The 12,214-nt window shown below is 60.0% G+C and overlaps 3 protein-coding genes across 17 annotated transcripts; all 3 read left to right on the top strand.

The window, feature by feature from the left end:
* Positions 1–5: 5 nt before the first annotated feature.
* On the top strand, positions 6–3,075 carry NUDT22 (nudix hydrolase 22). 3 transcript variants are annotated; one of them, XM_060158830.1, is made up of 6 exons: positions 6–105; positions 385–882; positions 1,237–1,335; positions 2,332–2,429; positions 2,568–2,661; positions 2,909–3,075. In XM_060158830.1, the coding sequence occupies exons 2-6, from the start codon at positions 403–405 to the stop codon at positions 3,008–3,010; spliced, it is 873 nt and encodes a 290-aa protein (XP_060014813.1). In that variant the 5' UTR covers positions 6–105; positions 385–402; the 3' UTR covers positions 3,011–3,075. The 3 variants fall into 3 exon arrangements, with proteins under 3 accessions (XP_060014813.1, XP_060014814.1, XP_060014815.1); XM_060158831.1 differs by having other exon boundaries at positions 2,568–2,668; XM_060158832.1 differs by having other exon boundaries at positions 2,568–2,676.
* Positions 3,076–3,434: 359 nt separating this feature from the next.
* On the top strand, positions 3,435–6,739 carry DNAJC4 (DnaJ heat shock protein family (Hsp40) member C4). Of its 9 annotated transcripts, none has more exons than XM_060158820.1 (7): positions 3,435–3,580; positions 3,899–3,991; positions 4,640–4,753; positions 5,181–5,411; positions 5,496–5,660; positions 6,353–6,439; positions 6,530–6,739. In XM_060158820.1, exons 1-7 carry the CDS (start codon positions 3,450–3,452, stop codon positions 6,636–6,638), a joined length of 930 nt encoding a protein of 309 aa, XP_060014803.1. In that variant the 5' UTR covers positions 3,435–3,449; the 3' UTR covers positions 6,639–6,739. The 9 variants fall into 9 exon arrangements, with proteins under 9 accessions (XP_060014803.1, XP_060014806.1, XP_060014805.1 ...); XM_060158823.1 differs by having other exon boundaries at positions 3,459–3,580; positions 4,660–4,753; positions 5,227–5,411; positions 5,499–5,660; XM_060158822.1 differs by having other exon boundaries at positions 3,459–3,580; positions 4,660–4,753; positions 5,227–5,411.
* A 457-nt stretch (positions 6,740–7,196) lies between these two features.
* Positions 7,197–10,469, top strand: VEGFB (vascular endothelial growth factor B). Of its 5 annotated transcripts, none has more exons than XR_009542337.1 (8): positions 7,197–7,348; positions 7,895–7,937; positions 8,284–8,480; positions 8,644–8,717; positions 8,911–8,946; positions 9,188–9,423; positions 9,875–9,955; positions 10,031–10,469. XR_009542337.1 is itself a non-coding variant. In XM_060158816.1 (8 exons), the coding sequence occupies exons 1-8, from the start codon at positions 7,289–7,291 to the stop codon at positions 10,050–10,052; spliced, it is 648 nt and encodes a 215-aa protein (XP_060014799.1). In that variant the 5' UTR covers positions 7,197–7,288; the 3' UTR covers positions 10,053–10,469. The 5 variants fall into 5 exon arrangements, 4 of the variants coding, with proteins under 4 accessions (XP_060014799.1, XP_060014800.1, XP_060014801.1 ...); XM_060158816.1 differs by having other exon boundaries at positions 9,289–9,423; XM_060158819.1 differs by lacking the exon at positions 7,197–7,348 and adding an exon at positions 7,420–7,758 and having other exon boundaries at positions 9,289–9,423.
* The last annotated feature ends 1,745 nt before the right edge of the window (positions 10,470–12,214 follow it).

Raw genomic sequence — 12,214 nt, 5'->3', positions numbered from 1 at the left:
CGGGGGAAAGAGGCGGAGCCTGCGAGGAGAGTAGGCAGGTGATTGCCGGCTGCAGCCTGGAGCTTCCGGACCCTGGGAAGGGTACCGCCGCATCAGGGGTTGAAGGCAAGAGTTTTGGTTTGGGGAGACAGAGGCATTAGGGGGTGACAGGACCCAGGACCTCTGAGTCGTAGGGATGCCCGGGAGTCTCAGGGATGTCTGGTAGCAGGAGCCTCGGAGCTCTTGCTGGGATGATAAGACGTTTTACAGCCCAGGGAGGGGTCAGGGGGGTGCAGAAGGGCTGGGAGTACCCTCAGGAGGTTTGTGGCAGAGGGGGCCAGCTGTCGGGTCCAAGGGTGGCTGTGGGTCCCCCGGGGTGACAGGCCTGGCTCTGCCCTCCCCCAGAACTGCCCTATCCAGATCATGGACCCTGAGGTGTCCCTGCTGCTGCAATGCCCCCCGGGGGGGCTGCCTGAGGAGCAGGTACGGGCTGAGCTGAGCCCTGCCTACGACCGTCGCCCACTGCCAGGAGGGGACAAGGCCATCACCGCAGTCTGGGAGAGCCGGCTTCAGGCCCAGCCCTGGCTCTTTGACGCCCCCAAGTTCCGCCTGCACTCTGCCACCCTGGTGCCCACTGGCTCGCCGGGGCCACAGCTGCACCTGTGCCTGGGCCTTACTTCCTATCGAGACTTCCTGGGCACCAACTGGGCCAGCTCAGCTGCCTGGCTGCGACAGCAGGGGGCCACCGACTGGGGTGACAAGCAAGCCTACCTGGCGGACCCCTTAGGGGTGGGCGCTGCACTGGCCACTGCTGACGACTTCCTTGTCTTCCTGCGCCGCTCTGGGCAGGTGGCTGAGGCACCTGGGCTAGTGGACGTGCCCGGTGGGCACCCTGAGCCTCAGGTGAGATGCCAGGCTGGGCGCAAAGGCACAAAGACCCAGAGAGCTCGGCTTTGTTTTCTTCATCCCTTAAAGGGGGAGTTGGCCTGATGCTTATCCGAAAGTCTCCGCTCAGGGCAGCCTCTCAGCCTCCCTGCTGAATCCTGCCCCAGACCCATGGGAAGTTAGGGAATTGGGGGTGGGGGTAGGGATGGAGGACCTAGCTGGACCTGTGGTTTTCCATCTGGAAAAACAGGGCCTGGGTCAGGGGATCACCAAGGCTCTCACTCTGTGCCCAACCAGGCCCTCAGGGCCAGTGAGTGTGGGGAAAAGCAGGGCGAGAAGAGGGGAGCAGGGGCTGAGCCTGACCTCTTACAGGCCCTGTGCCCAGGTGGCAGACCCCTGCACATCAACCTCCCTGGGGAGCTGGTGGTGCATGAGCTCTTCTCCAGTGTCCTTCAGGAGATCTGTGATGAGGTGAGTGAGAGGCAGGTGGGACAGAGTGGTGGGCAAGGAGGGAGGGGATAGAACAATCCAGAATTTCACAGGTCTGGGATGGCAGGAGTGTCTGTAGGCATCTGGCTTTTTTTTTTTTTTTTTTTTTTTTTTGGCTGCCTCACGTGGCTTGTGGGATCTTAGTTCCTTGACCTGGGACTGAAACCAGGCCCTTGGCAGTGAGAGTGTGGAGTCCTAATCACTGGCCCGCCAGGGAATTCCCAGGCATCTGGCATTGAGCAAAGAGCTCGGCTTTGCAGCTAGACACACTTGGAGTGGAATTCTAACCCTCACCTCTGTGTGCCTCGTCTCTGTGTTCCTCTTTACAATGGGGACAATAATAAATGTCTTGCCTACTCCCGCCAGGTTTGTTGAGAAGAGGAGTAAATGGGAGTCCCAATTACTTTTTAAAATTTTATTTATTTATTTTTGGCTGCGTCGGGTCTTCGTTGCTGTGCACAGGCTTTCTCTAGTTGAGGCAAGCGGGGGCTACTCTACGTTGCAATGCGCGGGCTTCTCATTGCCATGGCTTCTCTTGTTGAGGAGCACAGGCTCTAGGCGCATGGGCTTCAGTAGTTGTGGCATGTGGGCTCAGTAGTTGTGACTCGTGGGCTCTAGAGCGCAGGCTCAATATTTGTGGCGCACGGGCTTAGTTGCTCCACAGCATGTGGGATCTTCCCGGACCAGGGATCGAACCCGTGTCCCCTGCATTGGCAGGCTGATTCTTAACCACTGTGTCACCAGGGAAGTCCCCAGTTACTAAATTGACTTCCCTAGGGTGACCCTGGGCTAACTGTTCCATCTCTCCCGTTGTGGTTTTCCGATGTGAAATGAACATGCCCAAGATCTGACATTCTGTGATTCTGGGCACTTGAACTACACACTGTAAAATGCTGTACAAGGGTAACATGCTGTTCTTCATTGAGAGGGGCAGGGATGTGGGCAGTGGGCACTGACAGGTGGTACGCCTGGCCCCAGGTGAACCTGCCGCTGCTCACCCTGAGCCAGCCGCTGCTGTTGGGCATTGCCTGCAATGAGACCAGTGCCGGCCGTGCCAGTGCTGAGTTCTACGTCCAGTGAGTGAGCTCTGGGAGGCAGGGTCCTGGGTCCTGGAGTAGGTGGGTGGTTGAGCGGCATGGCTGAGGCAGCGGGGACTCCACAGGGACCTTACAGGGTCTAAGCACTCACCAGGCCACTCTCACATCCTTGTCCAGGTGCAGCCTGACTTCTGAGCAGGTGAGGAAGCACTACACGAGTGGGGGACCTGAGGCCCACGAATCCACAGGAATCATCTTTGTGGAGACACAGGTTTGAGGTGGCAAAGTGTGTCTCATTTGGACAAGGAGCTGGGTTGGGGCTTGCAGAGGCCTGGTGATGCATGTCTGTCTCCTGGGCCTGGGTCAGAGGGGCCTCCCACATCTCTCAGAGCTTCCCTCCAGAGGCACAAGACCTCATTGGGGATGTCCTCAGCCCAAGGGAGAGGGCCAGAACTGTGGGCACAGCTCCTGCAAGAAACCCGAGGTCGGAATGTTTGGGTCTCGCTGTCTTCCCACAGAGTGTGAGGAGGTTGCAGGAGACTGAAATGTGGGCCGAGCTCTGCCCCTCAGCCAAAGGCGCCATCTTCCTCTACAACGAATTCCAGGAAAGTTCCACCTAAGTCGCCCTAGAGTCCCCAGCCCTATCACCACAGCTCGGAAGACAATAAAGGACTCTATTCTTGGATTCCGTTGGCGTCTGCTGTTTCCGTGAGACAGAGAGAGGGGCCGGGGTGGCTGAGAGAGACAGGACAAGTGACTTGGGGGGAAAAAAGGCCCAGCCTCAGTTTTCCCCTCTGTAAGCTGAGGGCTGTGCCCCCTTGCCAGGCTCCGGTGAAGTTCCAGGCCGATTATGGGGTGGAAACTGCTTTGTGAAACGCGTCTCGCTGCAGAGCGGAGTAACAGCCATGTCCGAGGGAACAGAGCAACGGGGGCTGAGCCGAAAGCCTCACTGAGGGTCAGGCCCTCTGCCGCAGCCTCCCCCGGCGGGCGCTGGCGCCTTTCTGCAAGTCCCCGGGCTGCTGTCTCGATGGGTGGATCCGAGGCGTCAAAGGCCAATGGATGTGCGGGGGCGGGGCTTCGCCAATGTTCCGCACCCTCAGGCCTGTGGGCGTGGTCTGGGTGTCTACGCCAATGAGAGTATGGAGGCGGGGCCTGAATAGGAGCCGGAAACGGCGGCCGCCGAGGGGTCTGTGAGTGAAGGGGGGCGGGGCTTGGTGTGGCTCTTCCTGCACCCGCCCCCCGAGCTCCCAGGGTGGGAAGGGGGTCTCGGCGTCCGGGGCTGGTTGTACAGACGCCCGGGTCAGAGGCGGGGACAGGGCCAGGACATTGGGGTTTGGTCTTCAGCAGGGAGGTTCCACCCGCCCCTGAGTCCCCGGGCCTGCTTCGGTTTTCCTTTGCATCTCAACGGGGCCAGGCCCCTTCCCTCTGCCCCCCACCCCCACCCCTCATCCCCGCTGCAGTGGTTGAAGTCTGCTCCCATCCCACTGTTCTTTGTGACCTTTCACCAGCTGCCCGCCCGCCTTCATGCTGCCCCTGCGCCTGCGCCGGCTGTGGCCCCACAACCCTCCCACTCGGTTCTTCGCAGCGGCCGCCCGGCAGCGGTGAGTCGGGCGCCTGGGGCCGGGCCCGGTCGTTCAGTAGGTTTTTGTGGCTGGCCTGCCCAATTCTAGGCCCTGCGCTAGATGCCGGGATAGTCTAGGTGCTGGGATAGTCGTGATCTCTTACGCTGCGTCAGGCGCCTTACAGGCTTGTCAGATTACCCTCACCTTCACTGCTGAGAGGGCACAGGATCAGAGATTAAAGGATGACCCCCCAAGGTCATACAGAGAGTTAAGTGGCACATCTGGAATTTGAGCCCAACCAAACCCAATGCACATTCCACAACTCAGGTGGTTGTCAAGCGTCGCTGTGCATAACCCAGGCGGGGTGTGGGGAGCTTACAAAACTGCAGATTCCTGGGCGCTGCTCTGGAGATCCTGATTTGCAGGAATGAGGTGGGCCTCAAGAATCTATTTTTTAAAACATGCTTTTCAGGCGTTTCTGATGCAAGGGGTCTGAAAACTACACTTTGAGACAATCTGATCTGCCCCTTACCTGGAATACTCAAAAAGGGAGGGATGATTTCGAGATCTCCCTTGGCACCTGCCTCAGCCCCCTCAGCATCTGGATGCTGAGTTGAAGGGTGTGGTCCAGCGGGGCTGGGACGGGCAGGGAAGGGGTATCCTCTGTGTTTTCCTTAGCCCCTGCAGGTTTGGGCCTCTCTCCACAGGTCTGGCCCCAGTAACTACTATGAACTGTTGGGGGTGCATCCCGGTGCCAGCGCTGAAGAAGTTAAACGAGCTTTCTTCTCCAAGTCTAAAGAGGTACCAGTGGTCTTAAGTGGAGTGGGGGAAGGGAAGTCTGAGCCAGATGGGGTCCGCTCCAAATTCTCAGGAATGGAGCTGAGAGGCTCACTCTGGCCGGTGCACATTCCCTTAGCATTCACAGGGAGGGGGAGCTGCCCCAAGGGGAGAGGTCTGGCCGGGTGGAAGGAAAGGCTGTGGGGCAGGAGCCAGGAGTCCTGTCTGATGGGCTGGGCTTGGTTCTCTTGACCTGCCTGCTCTTGAGAAAGCTGGGACCAGGGCATCCAATGAGAGCCAGGCAGCAGGTGGGGAGGGCTTGAACAAGGGGAGGGGGCAGGAGTTTGTGCTTCCTGACTCTCTGGTCTTCTAGAGGGATGTGCAGGCCTGAGAGTGAGGGTCACTGCCCAGGGAGGGCCTCTGGGTATGATATGAGGGAGGATATTATCAGGATAGGTCATGGGAAGGGAGATGAGGGGAGTCCTGCCCCATCCCAGCTGCACCCTGACCGGGACCCCAGGAACCCAGCCCTGCACAGCCGCTTTGTGGAGCTGAGTGAAGCGTACCAAGTGCTGAGCCATGAGCAGAGCCGCCGCAGCTATGACCACCAGCTCCGCTCGGCAGCTTCCCCAAAGTGTCCAGGAACCACAGCCCATCCCAGGTCTGCTCATCAGGCACACAGGTACAGTAGTCCTGCCCCCAGCTTGGCACCCCCAAGTCTCCTGGGGAGCCCCGTCTTTACACTGTCCCTTCTTCTACCTCCCAGCAGCTCCTGGGCACCCCCCAATGCAAAATACTGGGCCCAGTTTCATGAAGTGAGGCCTCAGGGACCAGAGTCAAGGCAGCAGCAGCACAAGCACAACCGGCGGGTGCTGGGGTACTGCCTCCTGATCATGCTGGCAGGCATGGGCCTGCACTATGTTGCCTTCAGGTGCGCGTCCCCCTAGGGTGATGGGCAGAGGGCAGGAGGGTGGGTGAAGCCCAGTGTCAGCCATCCATCCATACCACCCCTGTGGCCTGCACCCTTGTGTCTCTCAAGCTAAGAACTGCATGAAATAGAGTCTCGTCTTATTTAGCAAAGGCAGCTCTGCACTAAGGGCTAATGTCATTTTCAGTTTTTTATAATTTGAATTTAAATCTTGGTGCTGGTTGCCAGAGAGTGCTGGAGCCAACCAAAATCCTGCACAAGAAGGAAATGCATTGAACTGGGCCTCACCAGAAACTGTCTTCATTTGTTTGGTAGTTGCTGTTTTCCTGCCACTCTCTCATGCGTGCCATTGCCACTGAGGCTTGATAGCAAAGACACCTAAAGGCTGGTGCACACTGCTAGCAGTGTGCCTAGTTCAGTGATGGAGTTAGATGAACAAACCTTTCTAGTCGCCTTTAAGGACCTCCATGACAGAGCTGCTGTCACCACCTTCAGGACAGTCAGGGACCTGGGTCGCCATTAGGCCCTGGACAAGAACCAGCTACTCTGTGCCCCTTTCCTCATCTAGCACAGGCAGTTAGCTGAGGTCCCCACAAGTGTAAAGCTGTGAGACCCTCAAGTGGGGTAGAGGGGGGTGGGACTTGGGAGACAGCGGGGATTGGGGATTCCCAGAGTCGGTTGTAACCCCCTTGCAGGAAGCTGGAGCAGATGCATCGTAGCTTCATGGATGAAAAGGATCGGATCATCACAGCCATCTACAATGACACTCGGGCCCGGGCCAGGTCTGTCCCAGCTCTTTCCTGCCCTCTCCTCACTGTCCTGGCACCACCCTCCAGGATCCCAACCTGACCACCAGGCGCTCTCCCCTGCAGGGCCAACAGAGCCAGGCTCCAGGAGGAGCAACGGCTGGGGCAGCAGCTGCAGCCACCACCCGGGCCTCCTCAAGGCCCCGGGATCGTGCCCCCCGGCCCCAGCCCCTGAGCCGTTCACCTTGGAGAGCACACCTTGGATGGGGCCTGCGGTGTGCTCCCTTCTGGCACACCCCACTCCCCAAAACGCGTGCAATAAAGTGATTCTCAGAGCTCTTGTCTGGCTCGCTCCTACAGGCCCAGAGCCCCCGGCCCGGGCCCCGCCCTCCGGGTTCTGGCGGCGGCAACCCGGGAGCCCGGCCCCCTGGGCGGTGCGTCCCCTTTCCCCTGCTGCGGCAGGAGGTGGGGTGTGTGTAGAGGGGGCGGGCCCCGCCGGCGGCCTCGCCCCCCCTCCCCCACCCCGCCCCCGCCCCGCGGCCCGGTGGGGAGCGCGTGTCTGGGTCACATGAGCCGCCCGCCCGCCAGCCCGGGCCCGGCCCCCCGCCGTCCCCGCCGTCCCCACCGTCCCCGCCGTCCCCGCCGCCCGCCGCCGCCACCACCGGCCGCCCGCCCGCCCGGCTCCTCCGGCCGCCGCCGCCGCTGCGCTGCGCTGCGCTGCCTGCGCCCAGGGCTCGGGAGGGGGCCGCGGAGGAGCCGCCCACCGCGCCCGGCCCCCGCCCGCCGCTCCCGGGCCCGCGCCATGGGGCTCTGGCTGCCGCCGCCCCCCGCGCCGCCGGGCTAGGGCGATGCGGGCGCCCCCGGCGCGCGGCCCCCGCGGGCACCATGAGCCCCCTGCTCCGCCGCCTGCTGCTCGCCGCGCTCCTGCAGCTGGCCCCCGCCCAGGTACGTGCGTCCGCGACAACCCGCCCGCCCGCCGTGCCCTCTCTCAAGGTTGGCGGAAGTGGGGAGGCGCGGAGCGGCCGGGTTCTCGGGGATCCGCGGGGTCGGGCCTCGGACGGGGGCGTCTCGGGAGCCCGGCCCGGGCATCCCCCGGGAGGCGTCCCTCCCGCCCGCCCGCCGGCCCAACTCCGGGGCCACTCCCCCGCCCCACCCCGTCCCCAGGGCGCAGCCGGGGGCGGGGCCGCCTCGGTGCCTGCAGGACGCGGTTCGGCGCTCACTGTGCCCCCTCTTGATCTGTGGCCTCGAGAACAAGCCCGGTCCCTGGGCTTGGAGGTTCGACGCTGCCGGCAGAGCGTGCCTGGGGGGTTGTAGCCAGGGCAGGTCCCAGGTCCCAGGTGGCCTGGAGAGGACAGGTAAAGCTAGAGTGGCCCCAGGAACAGAGTAGTCTGGAAATAAGCCTCCTGACTGCAAGGGCAGAGCCCTGGGGCCAGCGACAGGGCTAGCCCTTCCTGGAGTGCACCTTGGGTCCAGGTTTCTTCTCTCCTGCAGGGCCCGGTCTCCCAGCCTGATGCCCCTGGTCATCAGAAGAAAGGTAATAGTAACAATAGGAACTTTCTACTAGCCAGCACTAAGAACCTTTTCTTCCAGTCCTGATTCCAGACTCTGTGTATTCCTCATCTTGTGTAATCACAGTCCTCTGTAAGATGCAAACTCTTATTCTGCCCATTTCACAGAAGAGGAGATTGAGGCAGGGGGGTTCCTGGGTTCTGGATGAACAGGACAGGGAAGACAAATTGGGAAGGCAGAAGTGGGGGCTAGTGGAGGGTGGCTGTGACACGAGAACTAAGGAGAACAGCTTCTGGGCGCAGGGGTAGGGGAACCAGGGAGCAGCTGCAGGAAACCCAGTGGGGACTTAACCCTTACGCATCTGCCCCCAGTGGTGTCATGGATAGACGTGTATGCTCGTGCCACCTGCCAGCCGCGGGAGGTTGTGGTGCCCCTGACCATGGAGCTCATGGGCACTGTGGCCAAGCAACTGGTGCCCAGCTGCGTGACGGTGCAGCGCTGTGGCGGCTGCTGCCCTGACGACGGCCTGGAGTGTGTGCCCACTGGGCAGCACCAAGTCCGAATGCAGGTATGGGGCAGGTGGAGTGTGCCTGGCTGGATGCTAGCGTTCTGGGGACTGAGAGGGTGGCAACCAGAGCCCTGGCTGGTGGGCAAGGTATTCTCATTTCTCCAGCCCATGGAGCGTCCCTTTCCTCTCTCTCTGACGGTCTCTCTCCCTGTTCTGAGCACAGATCCTCATGATCCGGTACCCAAGCAGTCAGCTGGGGGAGATGTCCCTGGAAGAACACAGCCAGTGTGAATGCAGGTGCCAGCCAGGCCCCACTCCTGAGTTCGCAGAGACGAGGCTTGGGGGGTGCTAGGTGTGGTGGTACACCACAGCGGGGACCGGGTTTCCAAGAGTATAGCCGGGTAGGCCTGGGATCTAGGGTGAGAGAGTAGGATGCTTGGCTTCCTGATCCTCTTTTTCCTTGTCTCTGTCTGTCTCTCTTACTTTTCAGACCAAAAAAACGAGAGAGTGCTGTGAAGCTGGACAGGTGAGTCTTGGGCTCTTGCTGAGGTGGGGTTGGAGCCCAGGCCCAGCACCCAGAATGTAATGTGTGGGTGGGGCGGGGGGTGTAAGAGTGTGTCAGGAAGTTGTGGTCCCCCGCCTTCTCCTCCCACTCGTGTCCCCCTCTCCCCTTTTCCTCTGCTCCCCAAGACTATATGCTCTTCCCCAACCCCAGCTCCCGGGAAGACTCTTACTTCTCACCCGAGACATGTTGCTTCTCCTCCTAGGGCTTCCACTCCCCACCACCGTCCCCAGCCCCGCTCTGTTCCGGGCTGGGACCCTGCCCCCGGAGCACCCTCCCCAGCTGACATCACCCATCCCACTCCAGCCCCAGGCCCCTCTGCCCACGCTGCCCCCAGCGCCGCCAGCGCCCTGACCCCCGGACCTGCCGCTGCCGCTGCCGACGCCGCAGCTTCCTCCGTTGTCAAGGGCGGGGCTTAGAGCTCAACCCAGACACCTGCAGGTGAGGAGTCGGGTGTGGCGTCAAGGTGCCATCCTGGAGCAGGTCCCAGTGAGCCTGCTGGTGGGAGAAGAGCCAGGGAAGGGGAAGCTTTGAGTGTGCTGAACTATTGGCCAGGCGCCTGCTGGCACTGGGGTCCGCATAAACAAGGCTCACATTCTGATGCGGAGTCAGACACGAGGGCACGTGATGCCAACACAGGAAGTCAAGCCAAGACCTGTGGTGAGGGCCCCCTGACGTTGTCTTTGAGAGGTTAGAGATGTCCTGGAAGACGTAACATCGCCGGGTGTAGAAAAGAGAAAGACAGCCTTCCAGTTTGCAAGGCTCTGAGCCTTCCCAGAAACCCCTGTGGTAGAGTTTGTTCCACCTTATGTGCTCCAAGAGGCCAGGGGATGTGGTGGAACGCTGGTCCACCCTTGTCCAAGTTGCTTCTCACCACCCCTCCTTTCCACAGCGGGGCCATGGGGTGGCGTCCTGTGGACCAGGCCAGCTGGGGCTTCCCAGGAGTGTTAGGGGAGAATGAGGTTCACAGAAGCTAAGAAGTGGGTGAGTCTAGAGGAGCAAGGGCTGAGCTGTGCCAGCATGAACAGACCCCTTCTTCCTTTTTCAGGTGCCGGAAGCTGCGAAGGTGATACATTGCTTTTCAAACTCCGTGGGGCCACTTGCCTCGCAGGCCTGCCCAGAGGGCAACAAGAGGGCATCCTGGTGAGAACAGTCCAGTCCCCAAGACCTCAACCTGGGCGGAAGCTCCTGCAGGACCTGGGCCTCTCAGAGGGCTTTCCAACTGCCCCTTGTCTCTCTGAGGCTGCCGTCCAACAAAGTGGACAGAGTTGGATGAAGAGACCTGGAGGCAGCACGAGGGGTCATGTACCATCTTGGGAGAGAATGGGGTCCCGGCTCAGTTTTTAACCACCTTGTGCAAGTGAGCATCTTACAACTGGCTCCTCCACCCCCTCACTAAGAAGACCCTGGTCCTCTACAAAAAAATGAGAGTTGGGCTTCAGTACAAGAACTGTGAACCCCAGTCCCGATAAAAGAGATAGAAGGAACTGTCCCTGCCTGTGTCACTGTTTGTCACTGTCCGGGCTGGCTGGTTTGGACATGAATGTCTGCGTCACACTGCCTCCTAGACATGGAGCTTAGAGGAGATGAGGCCCAAGGCCCCACAACAGGTCACAGAGCCAGAATCGTGCATCCTTCACGTTCATGTTGTGCTAGCAGGCCCTGGGGAGTCCCTGCCCCTCTGCTCATTACAAGGGTTCCTTTCTGGAAGGAGAGGGCCAGTGAGCTTGAGATGGGACCCAGATCTGCTGAATGACCTTGGTTGTCACTGCCTCCCTTTCTGAGGCTCAGTTCCCACATGTGCGCACGGAGGGAACTGATGATTACTGTGGTCTGGGCCCTTGGGCTCCAAAAAAGAGAGTCACGTAATAGGAAAGAACACTCATCTTCCCTGCCGGGTTACACTCTGTGTTTGCAGCTTTTTGCTCCCGGTAGCTTAACTTGAAGGTCACGCACCTGGTCTGCCCTCACCTCACTCCCACATCCCCGAAAGGGAGGCAGCACCAGAGGTCTGTGGTCGGTGGGCTCCGCTCACCCCAGCCACACGGTCTTCTCCACTCTCGCCTCCCTTGCACCTTGGGCTCCCCTCCTCAGGCGCTGCTTGGGACTCCTCTGACCTTTATCTGACCCAGCCCAAGCTCAGTGGCCAGCTTTCGGCCTGTAACCTTCAGTGCCCCTGGGTCTGAGTGATGAGGGGGTGAACTGAAGGGCAACCTTGGGCACCAGTGCTTTGCCCCATCGAGACAGAACATTCATGGCAGAGGTTAAGCCAAAGCAGCTCCCCTAATGGAGGCCTTCTCTGAAGTGTTAGAGGGTGGGGTCGTGATCTTGTTGGGCCCAAACCAAGAGTGGGGTTAAACCAGAAGAGACAATTCCTGACAGTGATTGCTACTTTCAAATAATTTTCTCAGCTATTCTGTCACCCAAAATGCCAGAGCTCAATTAGAGTGAGACAGATGAGGGTTAGGGACAGTAGCTACCACCTCCCAAGGCCATTTAAGCCTGCCCAGCGTGCACACTGCTTCGTATGTGCCTTCTCGCCTAGTCCTCAACTCTGAGTGTTGTAATCTTCCTTTTTCAGTTGAGGAAATAGGCTCGAAAACTCTGACTGACCTGGGGATTTGACCTCAGGTCGACTCTCTCCCTAACACTCAACTTAGGCTTATCTGCCTCCCAACTGCAGGTTCATTACTTCAATGGACAGATGTTCACTCCTGGGTGCTGTGGTGCCTGGAAATAAGTCCGGTTGGGGAACGGACCCAGCCAGACCATTACAGTCGTGATTCAGGGGTCATTGTGCAGCAGGTAGAGGCAGGCCTGTACACTGGGAGAGAAAAAGGGGAGAGAGCATTCGCCGTGGACCAGGGCCTGGCAGTGCACATCACTTGCAGCGATCCTACAGGGGCCCTGCGGGGTGGATGTTATCAAGCCCGAGTTACCAGGCCAAGGAACTTGCTCAAGGTCACACAGCCTGTCAATGGGTGGCAGACCCTGGATTCAAACCCAGGGCTCACTCTGAAGCCAGGCTCTTTCCACGGCAACTGAGGATTGTGGATCCTGAAGAGGCTCAGGGGCAAACAGGAGAGGCTGGGGGCGACATAAAATGGTGTCTCAAGACCCCCGCCGCGAACCCGCGCCCACCTGACCTTAATTTCACCTCGACCGGAAGTGCCTTCGGCCCTTTCAGAAGTCACTTTCACCTAACCTTACGGACTACAGAGCCACCGGACCT

The sequence above is a fragment of the Lagenorhynchus albirostris genome, chromosome 9, assembly GCF_949774975.1.
Source record: "Lagenorhynchus albirostris chromosome 9, mLagAlb1.1, whole genome shotgun sequence".
In the NCBI taxonomy this organism is placed as follows: domain Eukaryota; kingdom Metazoa; phylum Chordata; class Mammalia; order Artiodactyla; family Delphinidae; genus Lagenorhynchus; species Lagenorhynchus albirostris.
Note: the sequence above shows the minus strand (reverse complement) of the source record. Positions and strands in the feature narration are given on the sequence as shown.